The sequence below is a fragment of the Melopsittacus undulatus genome, chromosome 15 (assembly GCF_012275295.1).
Source record: "Melopsittacus undulatus isolate bMelUnd1 chromosome 15, bMelUnd1.mat.Z, whole genome shotgun sequence".
NCBI classification, from domain to species: domain Eukaryota; kingdom Metazoa; phylum Chordata; class Aves; order Psittaciformes; family Psittaculidae; genus Melopsittacus; species Melopsittacus undulatus.
Window position 1 is genome coordinate 3,086,441 of NC_047541.1, and position 21,311 is coordinate 3,107,751.

At 48.3% G+C, this 21,311-nt stretch overlaps 4 protein-coding genes across 4 annotated transcripts in view; 1 reads left to right on the top strand and 3 right to left on the bottom strand.

The window, feature by feature from the left end:
- Window positions 1-4,945, bottom strand: part of ALG9 (ALG9 alpha-1,2-mannosyltransferase) — a 29,330-nt gene extending 24,385 nt beyond the window's left edge. Inside the window, exons 1-8 of the mRNA XM_034069575.1 lie at window positions 4,754-4,945; window positions 4,105-4,243; window positions 3,784-3,918; window positions 2,924-2,994; window positions 1,966-2,054; window positions 885-1,020; window positions 434-521; window positions 186-291 (exon numbers count right to left, since the gene is read on the bottom strand). Coding sequence (XP_033925466.1) covers window positions 186-291; window positions 434-521; window positions 885-1,020; window positions 1,966-2,054; window positions 2,924-2,994; window positions 3,784-3,918; window positions 4,105-4,243; window positions 4,754-4,854 — 865 coding nt within the window. The 5' untranslated portion in view covers window positions 4,855-4,945. The remainder of the gene's footprint in view (window positions 1-185; window positions 292-433; window positions 522-884; window positions 1,021-1,965; window positions 2,055-2,923; window positions 2,995-3,783; window positions 3,919-4,104; window positions 4,244-4,753) is intronic.
- Window positions 4,946-5,162: 217 nt separating this feature from the next.
- Window positions 5,163-9,449, bottom strand: FDXACB1 (ferredoxin-fold anticodon binding domain containing 1). Its single transcript, XM_005143477.3, has 5 exons — window positions 9,263-9,449; window positions 8,584-8,740; window positions 8,244-8,447; window positions 7,448-7,606; window positions 5,163-6,712 (listed from the first exon to the last, which is right to left on the bottom strand). The coding sequence occupies exons 1-5, from the start codon at window positions 9,429-9,431 to the stop codon at window positions 5,530-5,532; spliced, it is 1,872 nt and encodes a 623-aa protein (XP_005143534.2). The 5' UTR covers window positions 9,432-9,449; the 3' UTR covers window positions 5,163-5,529.
- Window positions 9,450-11,377: 1,928 nt separating this feature from the next.
- On the bottom strand, window positions 11,378-14,547 carry CRYAB (crystallin alpha B). Its single transcript, XM_034069528.1, has 3 exons — window positions 14,114-14,547; window positions 12,506-12,628; window positions 11,378-11,713 (listed from the first exon to the last, which is right to left on the bottom strand). Exons 1-3 carry the CDS (start codon window positions 14,510-14,512, stop codon window positions 11,510-11,512), a joined length of 726 nt encoding a protein of 241 aa, XP_033925419.1. The 5' UTR covers window positions 14,513-14,547; the 3' UTR covers window positions 11,378-11,509.
- Window positions 14,548-16,407: 1,860 nt separating this feature from the next.
- HSPB2 (heat shock protein family B (small) member 2) lies at window positions 16,408-18,524 on the top strand. Its single transcript, XM_005143481.3, has 2 exons — window positions 16,408-16,738; window positions 17,587-18,524. Exons 1-2 carry the CDS (start codon window positions 16,432-16,434, stop codon window positions 18,036-18,038), a joined length of 759 nt encoding a protein of 252 aa, XP_005143538.2. The 5' UTR covers window positions 16,408-16,431; the 3' UTR covers window positions 18,039-18,524.
- The last annotated feature ends 2,787 nt before the right edge of the window (window positions 18,525-21,311 follow it).

The window sequence follows — 21,311 nt, forward strand, 5'->3', positions numbered from 1 at the left end:
TCCCAGCTCGAGAGAGACATCCCGTGGCAGAAAGCTGGAACTGCATCCCCATGGAGTTTGGTGGCTGCTTTTGCTTTAGAGGACACCACAAAAAGGATTGGCAATCAAGACCTGATGGGTCACGGTAGCAAGACAGTAGCAAGATAAACGCCGACTCCCTTTCTGTCTTCTTATCTTAAACTCACCATAGAGATCAGGTCCGTGAGAGGTGAAGACATTGTATAAAACAATGTTGAGAGGTGCAACTACCAGTTTCCCATAGTAATAGCTGTCCACAACTACCAAGGGCACCTGAAAGAAAGCATCTATTACTTCAAGTTCCAAAAGCTTTTGGCCAGACTGTCCAAAAACTCCATGTGATTTTCCTAGTAGAACCCACCCTTTCTATTGCAAGCCAAATCCACTCCCTCTCTGCACTGTTGCAGGCACTTACCAAAAACAGGATCAATGACACCACACACCAGTTGAGGAAACTTTTCCACCTCTGCTTCAGGATCAAGAAGTCAAAGGCAATGGGAAGCCTGAAAGAGAGATCAGCTATCAACTGGAGACGTTGTCTTCCCCCACTGCAGATTTTTCTACCCCATCAAAGCAAGTGGGACAGTAGCTGGAAAATAACCATAACTTCACTGGGATCTGCTTCTACTCCATATTCCAGTCATCACCCAACTCAGGTTTCACTCTCAGTATATCAGAGTAAGGAAATCATCCCAACCTAGGTCCTTCAAAAGCAAAGAAATGAGGCTATGGAAGCCTGTAGCAATGACCCTGGACTAGGCTGGCAGCTTGGTCCTTGCTAGTTTCTTCCTCCAGCTCCTACCTTCTCCTCAACCAGGCAGGAAACATTTGCAAAGCACAAAACTTCTGCACACTCCTCTCCTTACCCAAGAGCTGCACTGAAGGGCCAGCCCAGAAGGGCTCCAGCAGCCACCCCCAGCACAGCTACAGAGGTCTTGTCCATATACCAGCCAGTCATGGCAATCACTGTGGTGTACATGCAGAAACTGCTGGGGAGAAAAGCTGCAACACAAGGAAAAAATAGGGTTAGCACAGCTTTCCCGCAGTGGGAGAACTACACAAGGCCAATAAGCCTAATAATCTCTAATTCATTCCATTGGAATAGGGATGCTGTATTGGACATGTTCATCTAAGTGAAAGCAAAAATAAAAGAGGATTCTTTTTCTTGTTCTGCCAAGACAAGAAACACTTCCTGTAAGTATGAAGGCCTCTTTCCTTGGTTGCACTCAGCAGGAGTCACTGATAGCATCCAGTTACCACCTGTAACACTTGCTGTACCCTCCATATTCTGCTAGGTTAAAAGAAAGAATGAAGTGAACCTGCTCAAGTGGCAGAAGATGTGAGCTGACTGGATCCAGTCTCTGAAACAACTGAGCAGACACTGTTGAGAAGTAAAAAATGAGACCCATGACACTGCAAAAACAAAGGGGAAGTCCTTTCTCCACTCACCATAAACAGAAAAAGGGTGAAATAGGAAATCTCAGCATTCATAACCTGTGGTACTTCCCTTTAAGTTTCTGTGTGCACACAACACAAAAAAACTGCTCAAAGTCTTGCTCTGCACCTTCCTCAATACCTTTGGCAGGTGTTTTATAGTGGTTGGCTAGGCAAATGTGTACAACCAGCCCCGGGGGGACAGGACACATAAGCGAACAACAATGCTAAAACATGACCCTCCAAGAACCTCTTTAAAAGGCAAGCTCCATCCCAGAGAAACTGGAGGCAGCAATAAAACAAACATGCCCTGGAAACTGAAAGGTACAAGAGCATGATGCAGGGAACACAATTTGAATCAACACCTATTCTGTCATCACACCTGCCAAAGAAATATACGCAGCAGAATACAGCACACAATTGCTAAAGAGATATTTTAATGCTGTGGATCTTCTCTCTGGACCTGGCTTTGGTCTCTATGGATAAAGTAGTGTTATTGCTAAGCAATCTTACCTGCAGATGAGCAGAACATCCCAGTGCTGAGTACTAAGAAGGCCAACATCAGCCGGCTCACATGTAGCCCAAACTTCTTGCACACAGCCCTAAGGAAGCAAGAGAGAATTAGGCCACAAATACCCTCAGTACATAAACAGCATCCAGTGCATGCAAACCCACGAACAATCCATGGAGTATCCTGACACCTTTATGGTGGGCCAGTCTCATTAGTCAGCCACTGAAGGCAACCTGAAGAGCTGTACAGCTGCATCTGGCCTGGGATTTCAGATCCTCATCAATTACACTAGTGCAAAACACTTGGCTTATACCAGTGTCAGTTGTGTTTGTACAGATCTCAGGAATTTAGGGAGCCCGCACTGCTGTAACAGCATCAGTCTAAGATTCTCACACCTCACAAAACCCCAATGGGCAAAAAGCCACAGCTCACATTCTAAAAACCAGGCTATTGCAAACAAAAATCATGTAAAAGCTGATAGTCTGAAAGCCCCAAATGAAGAAGCAGCAGGTAAAACTAAAAACCCAGCTTAGACAAGATAATTATATGTTCAGGCTACTGCTTTTAGTGGATGTAAATACCATTAGCGAATATGTTACAGACAGCAACAATCACAACTAAAATTCACTATGATAAGCAAACACAGCAGCAGTGTCTCCTCCAGCACAGCTTGGTTTACAACACACCCACCCTGCTTGCTGGTATCACTGAGAAAAGGGGTGTAGTCAACAAAATACTGGAACGGAGATGTAGGTGACAGATCTAAGAATATCATTTTGTCCTAACAGTGGAATTCAGATCAATATTTCACTGAGTTATCATGAGAACACGTTTCAAAGGTTCACTGTGAAGTAACCCAATTTACCAGACACATGAGCTTCACAGTATATTTCCTGTTGCAACAACTGAACACATTACATGACTCCAAAGCATTCCCCATAGACAGCTTTTAACACTCACTTGTAGAAGTAGAGTTCACAAACACAGCTCAGGAGGGCCAGGAAGCATCGGAGAAAGTAGAAGACAAGAACCTAGGATACATACTTCAGAGTCTGAACAAGGTTTGCAATAAAGCTCACGCACCTGATTTTAACAAGCTTTTAGCAAGTGTGGTAGTTGTCAAAGAGCTTGTTCTTGGGAGACCTAAATCCCAACCCCAAGGGATGCTGAAGGTCATGCCAGCTCCAGGCCTAGCTGTCTAACACTGAAGTCCTTTACAACACAGAAGGTGCACACAGTCCACTGAATGTACAGAACTACCCCCTTTTGTTTCCTGTTGTGCAAAAATATGTCAAGTATGGCAATGGATACCCAAACAAAAGGCATTTGGTGCCTTTTTTACATTTCAATGAGTTTGGTTTGCAATATTCCTTGCAAAAGAGTAAATTATTATTATAGCTTATTGGAAAAACAAGCAAACAAACAGTCATTGATAACTGGCATAAAAAACAATCCAGGCTTCTAAAGCATCAGGGTGAAACTTGCAAGAATGGATGAGAGCAAGTGGCTGCCAGCTAACTGTTCCCAGAGCTGCACACACCCAAAAGGCTGAGGAGCAACCAGCCCCTCTGAGACAGCTTCTCAATCAAATTCTAGCCTTAAGTGATTTTCCTGCAACTTCCCAATCACTTTTCCTTGGATCCCATTGGGTCAGCTCACAAAAGCTTGCAAATTATTAAAGGAAGAGAGATGTTGGTAAACAAAGGAGTGTTTTGTAAATGTCCTTTTCGCTCCAACAACAAACAAAACTCCTGTTTAACACAAACTAAAGCCACGTTTATTCATCAGAAAATAAACTTTCACACAGCTGGCTGATTTACCTTATTAGTTTGTAGAACTCTAGCATAGAACAAGGCTGGTAAGGCATGAAGCCACAGGTAAGCATAGGAGCGGATGGCATAGGCTGGAGAGTATTCCCATGTCTGAAACCCCTTTCCATAAACGAGGTAGTGTGTCTACAAGTCAAATGACATAAGTATGCATTACATAGAGCAGACAGGTTTACATTTCTCATCTCTGGATCCCTGAGTAAGACAATTTCTCTTTGAAACACAGAGATGAGCACAAGATTCAAGATAAACCTGCATTTGCACAGCCAGCTACAAATTCCCAAGTATCTCAGAGGACAGAAAGCCACTTACCGGTTCCCAATAGTTAAAGGTCTCATCGCAGTCAGAGATGTTGCTTAAGAGAGCTGCACAGAACCTGGCTGAAATGAGACACTTAAAAGCCGTTGATCCTTCAGGAGCCCAAACTTGTCCTGCTTTGCTCCCAGATGATCTAGTCGAAAGAGAAAAGCACAGCTAGACATCCAGAACACTCGGTAACCAGCTCGAGGCTAAAAATGCAATACTAGGCAAAGAACAGAGAAGCGTATGTGCACCTCTGTACCTAAATATGAATGAGTCTTTCATTCACTACTTTCTTTGGGGGATACCGGTCCCCTCCCAAGGAACCACCGCCTCCCACCCCACACCATAATAGAACAAGGACCGCAGCAGGACAGCCCCCAGGCTATGTCCTGCTCACAGCACCAAGGCCCACGCAGAGCCACCCCAGGCCGGGTACACCCCATTCCCAGCGCACACACGGAGCCGGCTGAGCACCCCCAGCCCCTGCACAGAGCTCGCTCCGGGCTCTGAGCACAGAACACACCTGCCCCGGAGCTCTCTGCAGCCCCGGCCCTGGGGATGCCGCCGCACACCCGCCCCCGACAGGCGGCCGCGCGCACCGCATCCCATCCCAGCCCCGCCTCGATCTCCCCCTCCCGACGCCGGCCCCACCACCTACTCCAACCGGGCTTCCTCCGGGACCGCCGCCTCCGGCCGCGGCCGCGCCGCCTCCCCACCGCCTCCGGCTCGCAGCCGCTGCCGAGCCCCCTTGGCGGCCATGGCGAGAACGGGAAGCCGAGAACGCCGCTACCTGCCGCGAGCCAACGGAACGGCAGCGGTGCCGAAGCCACCGGCCGCCATGCCGGGTGCGGGCACGGGAGCGCGCCTCCAGGCCGCCTGCGCGGGCACAGTCAGCTCGCTCCGCGGCAGAGGAAGCGGAGCCGGAACACGGCTGCCGGAGCCGCCGCTCGCCCCGTCCCACCGGCAGCAGCCCCGCGGCGCCGGATGCTCCCGAGGGCCTACGTCCGCTTCCCTGCCCGTGCAGACTGGGGCAGGAAAGGAGCCAAAGGGACAAGAGACGGGTGGAGAAAGCTCTTTATTGGGTACCCGCCGCAGTGAAGAGCTGGGGAAAGGGCAGCGGCAGCAGCTGGTGCAGGACGGTTCCTGCTCACGACCGCGTTCTCTCGCCCGTTCTTCCGCTCCCATCCTCGCTCGCTCTTTCCCCGCTGCTCCTTCCACACTCGACGGACTCCTCCGCCGGCAGCCGCTGCAGGGGCCGCAGGACACGGTCAGGGCCAAGCAGACCCCACTGCTTCGCCGGCTGGACAGAGAGCCGCTGGTCCGGCGCCGCAGCACACACTGCCCATCACACTGCCCATCACACTGCCCACAGGCAAGGGAGAGCAGCGGAGAGCACAGGCACTGCCCGAGCACCCGCAGGCAGCACGCACCGCTCTAGCGAACAGCAACACGCAAGTGCTGGTTTATCGCTTTCCGGAAGAGCAGCTGCATCTCTGCCACCACCGGGCGGCTCAGCGCCTTGTCACAGCACTGAAAGGTCAGCCTGTAGCAGAAGCTCCTCCGGCCTGTCTCTGGCTGCTGGAAACTGTCGATTAGCCGGATGGATGTGACCGTTTCACACGACACCTGCCTGGCAATGGTGTGAAAAGCAACTTCATCAAACTGTTCCCCATCAGGAACCCAAAAGCTGACATCATGAACGTAGGAAGGTGGATAGAGAGAAAAACTCTGGAATAGCCTTAATTCTCCTCTAGGAAACTGATGGAGGAACCGATTGTCTGATGTCCAGAGCATTCGCCAATCACTTATTCCACAGATCAGCATGGCTAGGAGGTCAAGATTCAATGAAGCAAAGACAACAACCAGTTCACTGCTTCCTAGTTCATCATGAGCTGTCCTTATAACTCCTACACAGGAGCCCTTGTCATGGGAGTCTGAAGTATCTGTCTCTACACAGATTAAGTACTGAACTTTACTAAGCTGAGATTCAAAAGCAGCAAACTCATTTAGCTCAGTTGTTTCAAAGCTCATTGCTTCCTGCAGGTTGATACTCAGTTTAATGCTGGAAACAGTTTTGCAAAGCGAATGTATGCTGGTTTTAATGTTATTCACCAGCATCTGAATATAGGTTTTCTCTGTACCTCTGTTAATGGCACTTACAAAAACCATCTCATGAAAAACAGGCATGGAGTAAGGAGTGATAAAACACTTCCTGAAAACCAGTCCAGAAATAACATAAAGTGTCTCTGGGAGAAAAGCTTCTCTTTGTATTATTGCCTGAGCATAAGGTAGAATGGAAGGTCTAAGATAATACTGCTTTGAAATGTGCCATCCCTCTTGGACACCCACCCAGCCACTCTTATCCTTGCAAAAATCAACATGGTGAAATGAAACTGCATGTGCCAGCCCATCAGACATTTCTTCAGTGCTTGGAGTCTCCTCTGGGTTCAGAATGATCCAAAAGATATTCGAGTGACAGACACCATTGAGTTGACCTTGGTGGAGCAGAGGAAGGCAGGAGTCAATGTCTTGTAACAGAAAGGCCTGGCGAAGCTCTGCAGTGAGCTTCTCCTTTAGTGTCCGTACTGGATGGTTTGAATTTGGTTCTAGGAAACCCCTGTGAAAAATAAAAGGGTGAATTACACACACACCACTAAACAGATTTCCCTGAGACACCTTCCTGTGATCATAATTGGAGCCCAGCAAGTTACCCAGAACAGTCTCAGATGTTAAGGTTTCTAATAATTACCCAAACAAGCCAAGTCTTTCCTCAAAAGTGCTGAAATGGCTAACACGTTTTCAGGACAGTGCTGTTTGTCTCTCCATGTTACAATCAAGAATTAATTGCACTTTCACTGGTAAAAAAGGAATGAGACTTCACAGTCAGGATCACCACTGCCACTCAGCACAGGCATTACCGAACTACAGCAGTGAATCCAATTTTGTTAGACTGGATAGTCTCTGAAGTACACAGTGGTTCACCTAAGAGGTTGGTATTTTTTAATGCTGTTAGACTCAGTATTGTGGTATTAGCCAACACCAAGTCAGCTCCTGAATGTCTTTCGTAATATAGTAAAAAAGATTAATGTTTTCATCTTTATTTGTGCATTCAAGTATGCAGCAGCTTGGTCTCATTCACAAAGTTGTTATTTGTTCTGTAGGCTTATTTTAAGTAGTCATAACCACAAGCCAAGAGGAAGCAGACTTAAAGAAGAAATGGAACAGGAAATTATGTTAAAAGGAAAGGAGGGAAAGTGACACAACTCCATTTGATCTGACACCTATCCATGTCATTCCCACTGAGAGCAGGAGTGTGTGTTACTGCCAAACAGAAACTAATTGTAAAACTTACCTATTGATTTTATCCACGAGTACCTGTGGTACTTGAAAAGAAACTTTTCTGTTCTCCAGTTCTATTTCACAGCTCATAGGTTTGCAATATGAAAGCTGCATGCTTCGTGTGAAAACGTGGTTTAAAGCACCCTCTACACAGAAAGATTTATCTTGACTCCTGACAATACACAAAAGCAGAGCACAGTCATTGATCACTTCCCATGCTTAATGTGTCATAAGTAAGCATCACACAGCTAACTCTGTGCAACACTAACATGCTTCTTGTTGAATCCTAGGTCTTGTTAAAAGGTGCTAAAATGCAACATTGCCTGGGAGAGTGGTCCAACACTGGAACAAGCTGCACAGAAAGGTTGTCCAGTCACCATCCCTGGAGATTGAATGTGGCTCTCAGTGATTTGCTGTAGCTGGCTCTGCTTTCAGCTGTTGGGTAGGACTAGATGATTGCTGGAGGTCCCTGCCAACATCAAGCATGCTGTGATTCTGTGGTTGTCTGCTAAGCAGATACACATTCCACAGTCCTCCAATCTTTAGGGTGAGATTGACATTTGTTCTCAAATGGGCCATTTTGACCTTTAAAATCCTAAAATAATCTTCCTTTTTAAAGGGTACTTTGGCAAGCAGCTTGCACTTTATCTTGGCTATTCTGTTCAGAGGCAAAAAAGAACTGTAGCTATTTTAAAGCAAATTAAAGGAAGTTCCTCTCTCCAACAAACAAGATACTAAAAGACCATACTAGTGCTAGGTATTACAAGAACACAAATATCAACTTTTTAGTTTTGCCACATGATGGTTACCTGTAGCCTGTACACTTATATCCACGGATAATCTCTGCTTTAAAAGGATGAACACTACTCAAGATAAATCCAGCTCCTGCTGCCACAGCCACTATTTGCCAGCTGTTGTGCCATTCTCTCCTTGGTTGATCAGCAGGTGTCCCACCCTGTCCATTACAAAGAGCCACATGGATCTCTCCTTCCTCTGACAGCACTTCTGCAGAGCTGGAAGAAAAGCCAGGAAACAAGAAGAAATCCTGCTACCACACACAGAAATCTTATGGTGTCAGAAAAACACACGTAACACAGCTAGAAATCTGTATCACAGCACTCGGTTAGCATAGAACTATTTCTGGCTTACCTATGGAAGAAGTGTGCAAGAAGTTCTCTGTTCTTCACTACTCCAGCCTTTCTCCCACAGTGAGGGAAGTTGAAATAAATACAGTCAAATTCTCTTTTTCCTGGTAAAAAACAGTCCTTCAGCTTGGTGCAGTCCACTGAGAACACAACTTCAGCTCCTTCAACAGTAATCGAAAAACAAGACTGATGTTAATCATTATGGAACATGTTAAAGGAAGGTAGCAGTTAGCCCTCTAGTCCACTTTTAAGCACATCAGAGCAGCAGCTAGCGGGCATCTTCCCATCCATGCATTAGGAAAACCACAAGGCCTAGGTTCCCTTTGCTCGCTTGAGGAGTCTTCTGCTGGCTCCTTGTTTCAGTTCTCCTTCAGCCTGATTAGATCTTAGGGCAAATTGCTTTGGACAATTCAAATTCCTCGCGGCAAAAGCAGTCATCTTAGGTGCGTGGAGCGGGGAAGAGCTATAGTGACAGCACAGCTCCTGCGGAGGCAACGGGAGCGCCGAATCCCCGCTCTAACGAAGGCATGCCGCCGCTCCAGAGCCTTCTCATGACAACAGCGGTTAGAGCTAAGCGCTGAGCACTACCTACACCGTTCCTCTCCCCGTCCGACCTCCTGGAACGCTGTGAGCAAGGACCACCGCCATCATCCTCCCTCCCAACAACGGGACTGAGAACCCACCTTCCTCCCGCAGACGCTGGATGTTCTCCGCTGCTCCCACACACCCGGACACCTCCTCTTCGCTCTCGTAGCAAGTGGCCACGACGCAGGTTCCCTCGGCCCCGCACAGCGAGGCCGCGAAGGAGAAGTTGCCCTCCCCGACGAGCAGGACGCGGCGCACCGGCTCCATCCCCGCACTCCTCCCGGAGCCCGGCGCTGCCTCATGACGTTTCCGCCGGTAGGCTGCTGCCGGCATCCGGCCGCACCGCCGCTGGCCCCGGCTGGGCCCCGGAGCACACGCTGCGGGAGCCCTGCGGGCATCTCCGGTTGCTTTGTCGGCAGCCGCTCCCCGACACGGACCCTCCGCACGGAGCCCAAAGAGCTGCCTGCGCCCCAGGGGAGGCCAGCAGCTATAACTGACGAGCCGGTTTAGCCTCAGGACTGCAAGTTATGGCTTGAGAGAGAATAGCAGTGCTTTACTGGCGCCTGTTCTATTTGTGCACCCGCAGCTGCTGCAGAGGCCAAGGACTGTGTTTCAGGAGTCACTGACAGTGGAAGGCTTAAAACTGGTCAAAAAGCAAGCTCCAACAGAGAGCTGCCGCCTGCAATGAGGTCTGAGTCCCGTTTGCCCGTTAGGTCCCTGTGACCTTGGCTAAATCACTTTGTTTCAAAAGATAGGTAAGTTACTCTGAGATGTATTTCGTACTGAGAAATGCAAGATCAAAGCTTAGGGAAATAGACACCATAACATCCTCTACCCCCCTAAAAACCACAAACAAACCAAACAAACCAACAAAAAAACCCAAAGCCACCCAAACAAAAATCAACCAACCAGAAAAGCTTTTTGTCCTCAAGGAGGAGCACAGCTTTCCTCTGGTGGTGCCCTCTGTCACACAAGTATAGGAAGCCCTTCTCCAGTGACTGTGGGAGTAGAGGGACAATATTCCATGTCATGTTAACTGCTGTTGAGATCTAAGATGGTCCTATGGACTTGTTGATTTCTCTTCCCAGATCATGGCCAAGATCTCTATGTACAACTCCCTCCATGGTCCTTAATGTATGCTACTGGCCTTGGGGAGCTGTGGATGGACTTTGGCAGCACCTCTAAACTTTTCCAGTCTGGCTGTAGATGCACCACCAATGGAATGATTTACCAACAAAACCCCTGTGGGGTGAGGTTTTCAGACAACATTCTCTTCACATTACCACAAGTCAATCTTTTTTCTTCTCTCACTGGAGAAGAAAAAGTACATGCCCAGAACTGAAACACAGTCTGTTGGATCTGGAGTGTAGCTAAAGAGCTTCTGAATGACATCTGTGCTTGGAGACGACAGGGTTGTTTTCTCATTGATGAGTTGCACTCCTGTGCCACCACAGAACAGGTATTTCAAGTCATTCAGGGAGTGGTACTTGCATTTCAAGTATTCTTGTCTAGCTAACCTCATCACGTTTATCCCCAATGAGCTTTCGCTCGAAATCCCTATTTCTTGCTCCCGAATTTGAGGCTAACAAAAGCCTACTCTATAGAAAAGATTTGTGTTTTGTACCGCTCAACAATGTTTGCATAAATCAGATTAATACTGTAGACATCAGATCCTGTTTGCTGCTTGAAGGGCACTGACAACATGGTTTCAAAGTGATGTAATTTGCATCACAAGAGCAGGATGTTCTTCTCCTCTCTAGATATATCTGTGTTTACTGCAGCTATACAGTTTTAATCTACAACTGCTCTGAATTGGTGGCAGCATTTGGGTGCTTGTCCGTAACATGAGTCATTCTAGAGATTTAAGATACAGTTGTCTTCCAGTCAGTTGTTATCAAATACCCACACTTCAAAGGGGTTCACTGTCATGAAGTTGTTTTACCAGTCTAGTCTCCACTGGAAAAACTTTTCTGTTGCTTGTGAAACACTCTGAAATCCTCTGGCAACACTGAAGGAAAATGTTCATGCAATTAGATGTTTGCAAAACATCAGAGTACACCAAAGTGTTTGTGAACAGAAGACAAACTCTTCTTGACACACCACTCAAGCTGTAAGCAAGAATGATGCCAGGTATGTTTCCCTGCACAGCAACCTCACACAGCCTTTTTTGACCCATGATTTCCCTTGTGCTCAGTGCTAAAACAACAAAGTACAAGCTGCTTATTCATGTTTTATTTGTTAGTAAACTTTCTCAGCATAAATAATAAGAGTAGCCATTCAGCATAGCTGGTATCGGGTGAAAAGTGCTCTCAAATGGTCCCCTCAGGGTGACTTGGAAGAGCAGCCTACTTCCTTTGGGCTCCTGCAATGGCAGGCTTCTCTTCACGGGTGATGGGGATAGTGCGCTCTGGGGCATCACTTTGTTTCCTTGGTGCGCTCACAGTCAGGACACCATCCAGAGAGAGTGATGAAGTTATGGTCAGAGGGTCCACATCATCTGGAATCCTGTATTTCCTGCTGAACTCCCTGGCAATAAAGCCATGCTCATCCTTCAAAAGGAAAGGAGAAGGAACAGCCCTGGTTAGAAATGTTCACTCAGTTCCACCTAAACCGTGGTGGTTTGCAGAAGCTATGTCAGGATTATAGGCTTCCACCAGCTACAAGTAATGCTGTATTTCCTGACTGACAGACCTGTGTGATCCCAGAAGCTCTTAAAACTGACAATTCCAGTCACATAGCTATTTTATTACATGTATTCGTTTCCTTCTGGCAAGGAGGCAGTGGTGAGAGGGAGGTGGAGACTGGCAAACCCTGCTGCATACAGCTTTGGACATGGCTTTGACTTCTGTCTGTCCAGTTGCCACACAGATATCCCAAGCCAGCAAGCAATGCTGACAGCAGAACACAGTCTTTAAAGATTACAGACTGGTAGATGGGCCTTTTTCAGGAAGAGGTAGCCTCATGGTAACAGAACAGGGTAATGCACTGATTCATTATGTGGTTTAGTTGTTACAGTTGTTAGCTTATGGAATGCCTCCCTGCATTCCTGGCCTCTTCACAGAAGGAGGGAGGCCCAAAAATGCCCATTTCAAATGTGATTTTCCAGTTCAGTTCACAGTTCATGTAACATCAGCAATAAATCTTCACCCTGTTGCTGCCCAGTCTGGGATCATCTGGGCAGGGTGGGGTGTTGCACAGAGAATCTTCCATTAAGATTGGTTAATAAAAACCCCAGAACTATTTGAGATGAGCACAGAGGATTATTTTGCAGTCTCCTTGTTTAACTATAGATGAGGAAGTTCACACTGACTCTATAAGTCATACAATTAAAGCAGAAGTACCTGGCGCTCCTCGTGCTTCCCATGAATTTCTATCATGTCCCCTTGCACCTTCACTTTTAGCTCTTCAGGGGAGAAATGTTTCACGTCAAGATTTACAGAAAACTTGTCCTTCTCCAGTCGCATCTGCAAAACAAATAGGTGGCTTCAGAAAAGAGCAGATGAGGGTTTCAGCTTAAAAAGACACTCAGAATACAGCAGCTCAAGACTCGAGGTGGTATCTACATACATACACATGCAGTGTCTGGCTTGACATTCTGATCTGGGTGTCTTTGCCCTTTGCTGCCTGTTACATTAATGCCCATCACTGCGGTGTCTAAAATGTGAATGCTTTATCTTGATAGATGTTTTCCTTGGAAGCAAGGAAGAGATTCTTAATCTGAATTTGTTAAAACTGACTCTTCCGTTGGCATATGGGTTTTGCATCCAATTCTTTTTTACAGAATGTCTGGAGGCTTCCAGTTTCTGTGCCTGGATTTTGCCAAGTCTTAAAAGCAACAGAAACCCTGCCTGTACAGCTGACTGAAGCTCATCTGAAGGCTTGCAGGCTTTTCCCTGTATCACTGCTCCTTAATAACCCAAATAATGTGTCACTGGTGAGCACAGCCTCACTGCTCACCTGCATAGTCTGAGCAGCATGACTTTTGCAGCAACTCTGAGTCACCTGTTGCTAATCTCACCTCTTTCCCTTTCATTTTGCACTTTATCACCTCTATTAAACACTGCTTTTTGCTGCCTTCTGAAGTTGAATTTGCACGTTCTGCCTGTCTTGGACACGTCTGTGGAACTTTGCTATATGAGCTGGCTGTCTCAGCCTTCCTGCTGCATTCATGGTCAGGAACATGCAAGCCTCCTGGAGCTCTGCTCTGGGATGTGGAGGCAACCTCTGTGCCAGCTCTATGCTTAGTGGTTTCTGCAGTTTGACCTGGGAGGCTAAGTGCTTCCTCCTCCTTCCAGAAGATTTCTCCACTGAGTGAGATGTTGTTATCTGTGGTGCTTTTTATGGCTGCTTCAGGGGACAGCCAGACTCAGGTCACTAAATCAAGGGAAACATTATGCAAAGGTTAAAACAAAACTATCAATCCTTTGTCTTAGAATAGCTCTAAAAGTTACTTGAAAATAAGACAGTTGACCCACAGAACAGGCAAGGTTGTGTGAGCTATGTGCCTCTTGGCCGAGCCCCTGAAGTAAGCAGCAATGCTTCATGATCCTTTGGGTCCTGTATCTTAAAATGTACATCAGTATCTCATTACCCCTGCCAACTATCCCTGTGCTGTTTGCTTCTAAGGAGGGAGTGGGATTGAAAGTTTTGCACAGCAGACAGAGAGATAAAGGTTCCTCCTTTATTGCATCAGCTCTTTTTTGCCACAGTTTGCTTCTATCCCGAACAATATGGCAATACTTGCACTCAGTTACAATTAGACAAGCATGCAGAGGTTTTTGCTTAATGCAGAAGAACAGAGGCACAAACACAGCACCCTTTTCCTCAGCCTTTTCCTAATAACCACCTATAAGAAGCTTCCAAGATCTCAGCTTCCATGGGTCTCCAGCTCCAGACCCATCAGGATGTATACACAGCAATAACAAAGAGCATTAAGAAGGGAAGATTACCTCAGAGAGTCCTGTCTCTAGCCAACTGGGCAGCCGAAGAATGGGGGATCTCATCAAGAAGGGACTGATGCTGGGGGAAGCAGGGAGTAGCTCTGACTCCTGCAGGTGCTCTCCGAATATCTGGTCAAAGATACGGCTCGGTGCCAACCAAGAAAAGAATGGTCTGCGGATCAGGGGGTTGTGAATGGTGATATCCATTGGAGTGCGCTGGAAGTGCCTGGCAAACAACTGTGCTGCAGTGCTGTGCTGGGAGCGCAGGACAGCTTTATACCCGTGCAGCTGGCCTGATCTTCCCCCCCCCAATGCCTCTTGAACAGTGGTGTCAGGGATTTTATTGTCCCACTCCTGGGCTGGTCCCTTCAGTGGTGCCCAGTAGCTGTCTGAGGGATTTGAACACATTGCTGAGGAGGAGGGGGAAGGGGAGAAGAAGAAAAGGAGCCTAATGGGGCAGCAAGAAGCCAAACTGCCCAGCCACCCGCCCCGCTCCCCACGTGCTGTTTATTTGCAGAGACCCAGGCGGGCTTGGCGGATGTTCCCAGCTGCTTTGGATGCCAGCAGGATCAATGCAACTCCTATCTTTGGCTTACAGGGAAAATGACAAGGGGCCATTGTTCCCACTGCCAGCACTGAGACTTCAGTCATACATCACCCACCATCCTAGGGAGAGATCTGCCCCTTCTTAAGGTAAAGGAAGGCACAAGTCTGCTTTAGTTGGAGGGCAGGAAAGACTCCAGAAAGTCTTTGCTGAGATACCCTTGGCAATGCAGTTCTCTGCAGCCCAGTAAGCCTTAGTGGATACCCACTGGTGTGTGTGTGAATGAAAGATGGCTTTCCTCACAGTGCTTCAGCCCAACACCTCTGATCTTTTGTCCACTACAGAAACCACTTGGCTGGAGTGAGCAGAAAAGTCCAACACTGTGACCTCAGAGTACTCCAGAGGGCTGTCAGCAGAGATAAACCAGGCATGATGGGGAGTTTCCATGGGCATGTCTTCATTGACTATCATAGCTGCTTAGTCCATCTCATGCCCCATCCCTGTTATTGTTCAAGGCCAGGTTGGATGGGGCTTGGAGCAACTCGGTCTAGTGGAAGGTGTCCCTGCGTGTGGCAGGAGGAGATTGGAACTGGATGAGTTTTAAGGTTGTTTCCAAACTAAATCACTCTGTGATCCTGTGCTAACAGCCTCCATGATGCTACACTGCGATGTGCCTTCTCAGGGATGCAAGCTACTTCTATCTGCCTCTGCCCTCCCAGTAAGCTGATTCCCAATAATTATGCTTCTAATATGTCTTCATTCACACATTTATTTTAATTCCTGCCTCATCTGTGAACCTAAATCATGGCAATAGCATCCGCCCAGCAACTGTCCTTAAAGGGCAAGAGTTAGTCTCTGCCTGTATTTGCTTGCAACTTAAACAGAATTACTGGCCCAGAGGCACATCATTCTTACTGCTAGCACCACCAGTCTTTTGCAAAAGGCTCTGACCCTCTTCTTCTCAGCGTGGCTGCAAGAACAGGGAGCAGGGTTTGCTCTGTGCAGCAGCTCAGGCCATAAATACCTTCTCCAATTCCCCATTACATCAGCAGTAGTGCACCTGCTCTCAAACTGCAGGCACGTAGACCAAGGAAATCTCTGGTTTCAGGGTACACTACTTCCCCCCATCCATGTCCCATTCCTCCCTCCCCTGACCACCCCCAGCTCAATAAAACTGGATCTATGCCAGCTTCAGATCCCTGTTAACTCCTGATCTCTGGCACAAACTTTTCTTTGGGTCTCATTACATTGGACAGGGAACAGTCTGGACAGGCAGCTTGCAGCAGCACCAGTCAGGATGCAGAGGCGTCAGTATCTGAATCCTGTTAACTACCTGCACCACTTCACCACTCATAGGAACAAAAGGCTTGAGCCATATGCTCAGCTGCTGGGAAAATGAATCTCCTTTGTGCAGGGCATGTGTAGGGAAGGGCTGATTTGAGTCCTAAGGTCACAGTGGGGAAATGGGTATGATAGTGACTTCATGCGATTGTGCATGACCTGATCAGGCACCAGCCATCATTAGCTACTGCCCTGTCCCCATGGGGTGCTGCAAGGCCAGCAGGACCAGTGTTAGGGACTACTTGAGCCTGCTGACAATGAGCTTTCCTGCTTGCCTTTGCCTTTGGGAGCACCACAGGCAGCAGAGGCTGGGGTCTGTTCTGCTTTAACCTCCCTTAGCTCACCTCTGTACCTCCCTGCTGTACTTGGCTGCCCATTTGCCTCTTGCACCTCTTGCTCGAGGAGGGGATCCCACAGGGTGGGAGGAGGTACCGCATTTGAGATGTCCATGACTGCAGACAGTGCCTGCACTCCCTGCTGGAATGCAGTGAGAAGCTTCCGTCGTCACCCTGGCAAGGCATCCTGGGGCCTGTGCTTGTGGCTATTTTGGTCCATCTTTTTATCACACACTCCTCCCTGTGGAATTCACCCAATTAAAACCTTGCAGTCTGCAGCCTTCACTCTCAGAGGCAGTGAGTGCTTGGAAAGACACACCATGGCTGCAAGGACTGTCCCCCATGCCTACCCCATGAGTTCGGAGTATGAGTTTGCCAACCCTAGCAAGATCTATGACCAGAACTTTGGAGAAGGTAAGCACCTTTCTCTCCTCTGGTGCAAGAGTGCTGGTGGAGTCTCCCTGGGGATACTGAGCTCCAGAGCAGGCTAGATAAGGTGGAGCCAAGGAATTTTAAGTGCATGAACCCAAATGGAGGTGGGGGATATCCAGGGTCTCTCTCTTCAGGTCCACTTCCTCCATTCATGCTTACTGCTGTCTCTCCTGTCCTCCCTCATGCCCCCAGTGGTCTGGCATTCATGCATACGCTGTGCAAACATGGAGCAAACTGCTCTGGGGGCAGAGGGGGGGAGGTTTTGCAGCCGGGGGCTGTTGAGAAAAGCTGAGCTGTGGTGTTCAGCACAAAGCTGGGCAGTGGCTGGCAGAGGGGAAGGAATGTGGGCAGCAGCAGAACCATTCAGCACCAGCACAACAGCGTGAAAATGCAAAAAGCTCCAAGGAAAGCCTTTTGGACAATGGCACACAAAAGGCCTTTAGTTCTTCAGGGCAGTTTCTTCACCATCAGCATTTTCCATGCCCATCCCTGGCTGTGTGCTTTGCACTGCAGGGCACCCGGTGCACCTACCAATCCCTCTCTGTTCATCCAGCAGACATGCAAAAGCTGGAACCAGCCCTTGTCTTGCTGGCAGCTGCTGGCTTTGTGGTGGGAGACCATGTCTGGCAGGCATCTGGCTGTGTATGTGGTTTAGGGACACAAAGGTAGGAACTGAAAGAGACTTCATCTATATTGTGCTGACATGGTGGCAAAACCAAGGTGTTTGCCAGGCCCTAGCTTCCTCCTGTCAGCCTCCCCTGTCTGCCAACCATCCTTCAGCAGCTCCTTCCCCTGAAAATCCCACATTCCTCATTGCATCTCATTTTCAGGTGTGTCCCCATGTGAGATCTTAGCACCTGCTCTGTACCATGGCTACTACATCAGGCCTCGGATCAATAAGCAGCTGGATCGAGGCACCTCCGAGATCAGCCTCAATGAGCACAAATTCGAAGTATTCCTGGATGTCTGTCACTTCCTGCCGGATGAGCTCACTGTCCGCACTGTGGACAACCTGCTGGAGGTGGTGGGGCAGCACCCACAGAAGGCTGACCGCCATGGCTTCATCTCTCGAGAGTTCACCAGGACCTATATCCTTCCTCTGGATGTTGACCCCTTGCTGGTGAGAGCCACGTTGTCCCATGATGGCATTTTAAGCATTGTGGCTCCCCGGACAGGGAAGGAGATAAAGGCCAGAGTCAATGAGGTGAAGATAACTCAACAAAAGGAGCCAGTGGGGAAAGAAGAACAGTCTGGGGAAGGAAAAGAGAAGAAAGAGTCCTAAAGGCCCCTAATCTGGGCTTTCATAGGGAAGGTGGGCGGGACAGGGATGGGGAATCCATGGTGCCAGACCCCTATTTCCCATCATCAGTGTTTAGCAGGGCTGTGAGCAGCCATATATATGCCAGATTTTTGCTTCTTAAGGCTGATGGCTGGGAAAAGGGACTTGGAACCAAAAAAAGAGGGGATCTAAAGTGTTGGTGTGAGGGACTGTAATGTGAATTTTCTCCTAGGTCAGGTGCTCATTGAGCATCATGCAGGGTGCTCTCCTCTCATCCCATATGGGTCACTCTTGGCCTAAACTGTGAGGCTGTGTCACAGTGGACTGTTAAACAGCTGCTTTGCTCTAGCCTGGAAGGGTACTGGGAAGAGGGAAGAGATGATCCCAGTGTCTTGCTTCTGACCTTTATGGAGATGAAAGGTGCTTGTTGGTCTGTAAAAGTGCCTGCAGCTCTCAGGAGGAAAGAGGAATAAATCTGCCTCTGATCTTCGCTTGTTTCCATTGGATTCCTGTTCCTTCTGGCTAAGGTACTCTGCAGCAGGAAGGATGGACAGAGCCTTAGCTGCTCCAGATGTGGGGAGCAGAGCAGTAGATGATTCACACTGAGCTCCTCTGTGGAAATGGCATCAGTGGGGACCTGGAGGACCTCTGGCCATGGGACACCAGGGGAACCTCTGTGATTGACTCTCGTGGCTCAGGTGCAGCTGGAGCTTCTTGCTGTTGTAGGGAGCCCACAATAGGCAACATCCTCAAGGAGAAAAGATGTAGAATGATGAGCTCTTGGATGCTCACTGTGCGTTTCCAGACCTGCAGCTGAAGTTAGCCCAATTAAACAAATGCCAGCCCATGGCCTCTGGTTGTTTCAGCCCTCTAGTTTATGGGACATAATGCTTGTTCACACATGCACCTTTTCAGCCTTTATGAGGGAAATGAACTCCAAACTGCTGAAAGGAAAGGCTCTGCTCAGATCTCAAGTGCCTTGCTTGCATGCTAGCACTCTATAGAGTCACAGGGGGGATGAATTTGGTCCCTTTTGCAGACAGTGTGATGCTTCCAGCTACATGAGAAATGTCTCAGTAGTCTTGTGATTCTGGGCCAGGGATCGTGTGTGCTGTTGTCAGTGGCAGCTGCTGCCTTGGGATGGCCCCAAGGGCTCAGCAGGTGCCAGTTGCAATCCTTGTTTTGTCAGAGCCAATTAAAGCAGCCAAAATGCTGTGTCACTGGCCAAATATGGGGTCCCTGGCATGCCTCAGTGCAGCCCTCTCACAGAGAGAGGAGGTACCAAGGTCCCCATGGACAGAGCTTCTCCCTCTTCCTGCTGGGATGCAACTTGCAGACTTCTGCACTCTTCCTCCATGAATAAATTGGGCCAGAAATGTTCTGCTCAGGAGTCTGTCCCATGCAGTCTGTCCCAATACCTCCTCAGTTGCTGAAACAGTGATACAAGGCTGCTCTTTCACACTTGCCAGGCAAAGTGAGATCCAGACCAGAGCAAACCACTGTGCAGCTATTTTCAACTTCCCAGGGCCCCTACCATTAGTGAGGATCAGAGCCAACTTAAGTGCAGCCCTGCCTGCAGGCTTTATGAGAGCCTTCCCTGCAGTGCAGATCAGGTACCCCACACTCAGTCTGTACTGCTGAGGGATGCCCTTTGTTTTTTTATAGACAATGCCAGCTTGTTCTGTGCTTGAAAGACACCTATCAGTGTGGCTCCAGTTCCTCCATGGCTGAGGTACCTTGACTTTATGTCAATAGAAATGCCTCCCAGCATTAGTAGCCATTACACAGTTCTATTTCCCCTCTGACTTTCATTAGCCCTCCCTTTGCTCTCCAATGAGTTCATTCTCTACTGCTGGGCACTTGCAGGCTCGTGCTGTGCCAGTTGCACAGCTTGTTACCCAGACAATGTCCCTGAGAGCATGAAGACAGATGCCCCAGCAGTGATGCAGTGAGAGGGGCTGGCACTGCCTGGTGTCAGCCACTGGGCTGTTCCTCTGCACCCTGCAAGGCCTTGCACAAAATACCCTGATGGGTTTGCTGAGCAGGAGCGCTGGAAGCCATGCTCTCTTTCATCACTGCAGACACAGACTGAGGAGGGAATGCAGAGTGGCAGCCAAGTGATCTTCAGCTCTGCCAATGTTTTTGATGCCTTTCTGTTTCTCTGGTGGAGCTCAAACCAGCAGCTCCGCTATTTGTGAAAGGGGCTGATGGGAACAGTCTCACAGCCTTTTCTTCTTTCTTGTCCATGGAGCAGCAAAGCCCAAGTTATCCCAGAAATCAAAACAGATGCTGACTTTCTAAATCAACAGTGTCTGTGGCAAACCCAGAGACAGCTGCAACTTCCCAAGCAGGGATAGACTCCTGAGATAACCAGATCTTTGCAGAACCCTGAGAACATGGTCCTGTTGGGACCAGGACTAAATCCCATTTACCCACATAAATCTGACCCTAAATTCTCCTTGGACTGCTGTGGTGCAGACTGAACCAAACAGTTTCTTCAGTTGCAGGCCAACAAGCAGTTTCTGAACAAGACTCAGGCTCTGAAGGTCACAGTGCAGCTCATCCAGGGTTCTGCTAAGAAAACAGCTGTGCCCTGCTGTTCAGAACTCCTCTCCTGCCACTTCTGGACAGTTACAGGCTCTGCTCTGCACTTAGGCAGATGATAAATTATGCTTGTGAGCCTGGCTGAGAACATGGCTACAGCTGGAATAGGGGACTAGCATTGGTTCCTGAGATAGCCTGCCAGAAGTGTGAATTAAAACTTACCCACTTGTCAGCACATCCCATGAGGCATTCAGACCTGCACAGAACTGGTGCTGTATGCCAATCTAAGCTGTGGAGCACAGTTTCTGCTCAAGGACTACATTGACAAGGTATTTTTCAGTATTGGGCATCAGCTCTCTTAGAGATGCCAGAGATCAGCTACCTGTCATTCAGTCCAGGAATGACTCACTACAGTCTGAAGGGCTCTCAACAGGCATAAAAACGTAAAATACACATTAATACTCTTGTTTAAGGCACTAAGGGGTAAGCTTAACAGCTGTGTTGCAGGTCCTTAATGATGCGAGATCCCTCACGGGATTCTGTCTTTGTCAAAAGCAAAAATCTATACACTTACATCTAGGTAGGTAAAAGATGATGCCAGCCTGTGCCACACACTTTTCTGACACCCTGCTGGAGCTGCAATGATGAAGAGGAGGAACACACTGAGAGCTCCCACCCTGGTGTTTGTCCTTTCGATAAGGAGCATTTGAAGTCCCTCCTTCATTCTCTGTT

Coding starts and splice junctions, on each gene's coding strand:
- FDXACB1 (XM_005143477.3), bottom strand. CDS start 9,431: ATGGAGCCGGTGCGCCGCGTCCTGCTCGTCGGGGAGGGCAACTTCTCC. Junction 8,741..9,262: donor CCAGCGTCTGCGGGAGGAAG/GTGGGTTCTCAG, acceptor TTACTGTTGAAG/GAGCTGAAGTTGTGTTCTCA. Junction 7,607..8,243: donor TATAAGTGTACAGGCTACAG/GTAACCATCATG, acceptor GTGTATTGTCAG/GAGTCAAGATAAATCTTTCT.
- CRYAB (XM_034069528.1), bottom strand. CDS start 14,512: ATGTGTTCAAATCCCTCAGACAGCTACTGGGCACCACTGAAGGGACCA. Junction 12,629..14,113: donor TAGAGACAGGACTCTCTGAG/GTAATCTTCCCT, acceptor TTTGTTTTGCAG/ATGCGACTGGAGAAGGACAA. Junction 11,714..12,505: donor GGAAGCACGAGGAGCGCCAG/GTACTTCTGCTT, acceptor TTCCTTTTGAAG/GATGAGCATGGCTTTATTGC.
- HSPB2 (XM_005143481.3), top strand. CDS start 16,432: ATGTCCATGACTGCAGACAGTGCCTGCACTCCCTGCTGGAATGCAGTG. Junction 16,739..17,586: donor TGACCAGAACTTTGGAGAAG/GTAAGCACCTTT, acceptor TCTCATTTTCAG/GTGTGTCCCCATGTGAGATC.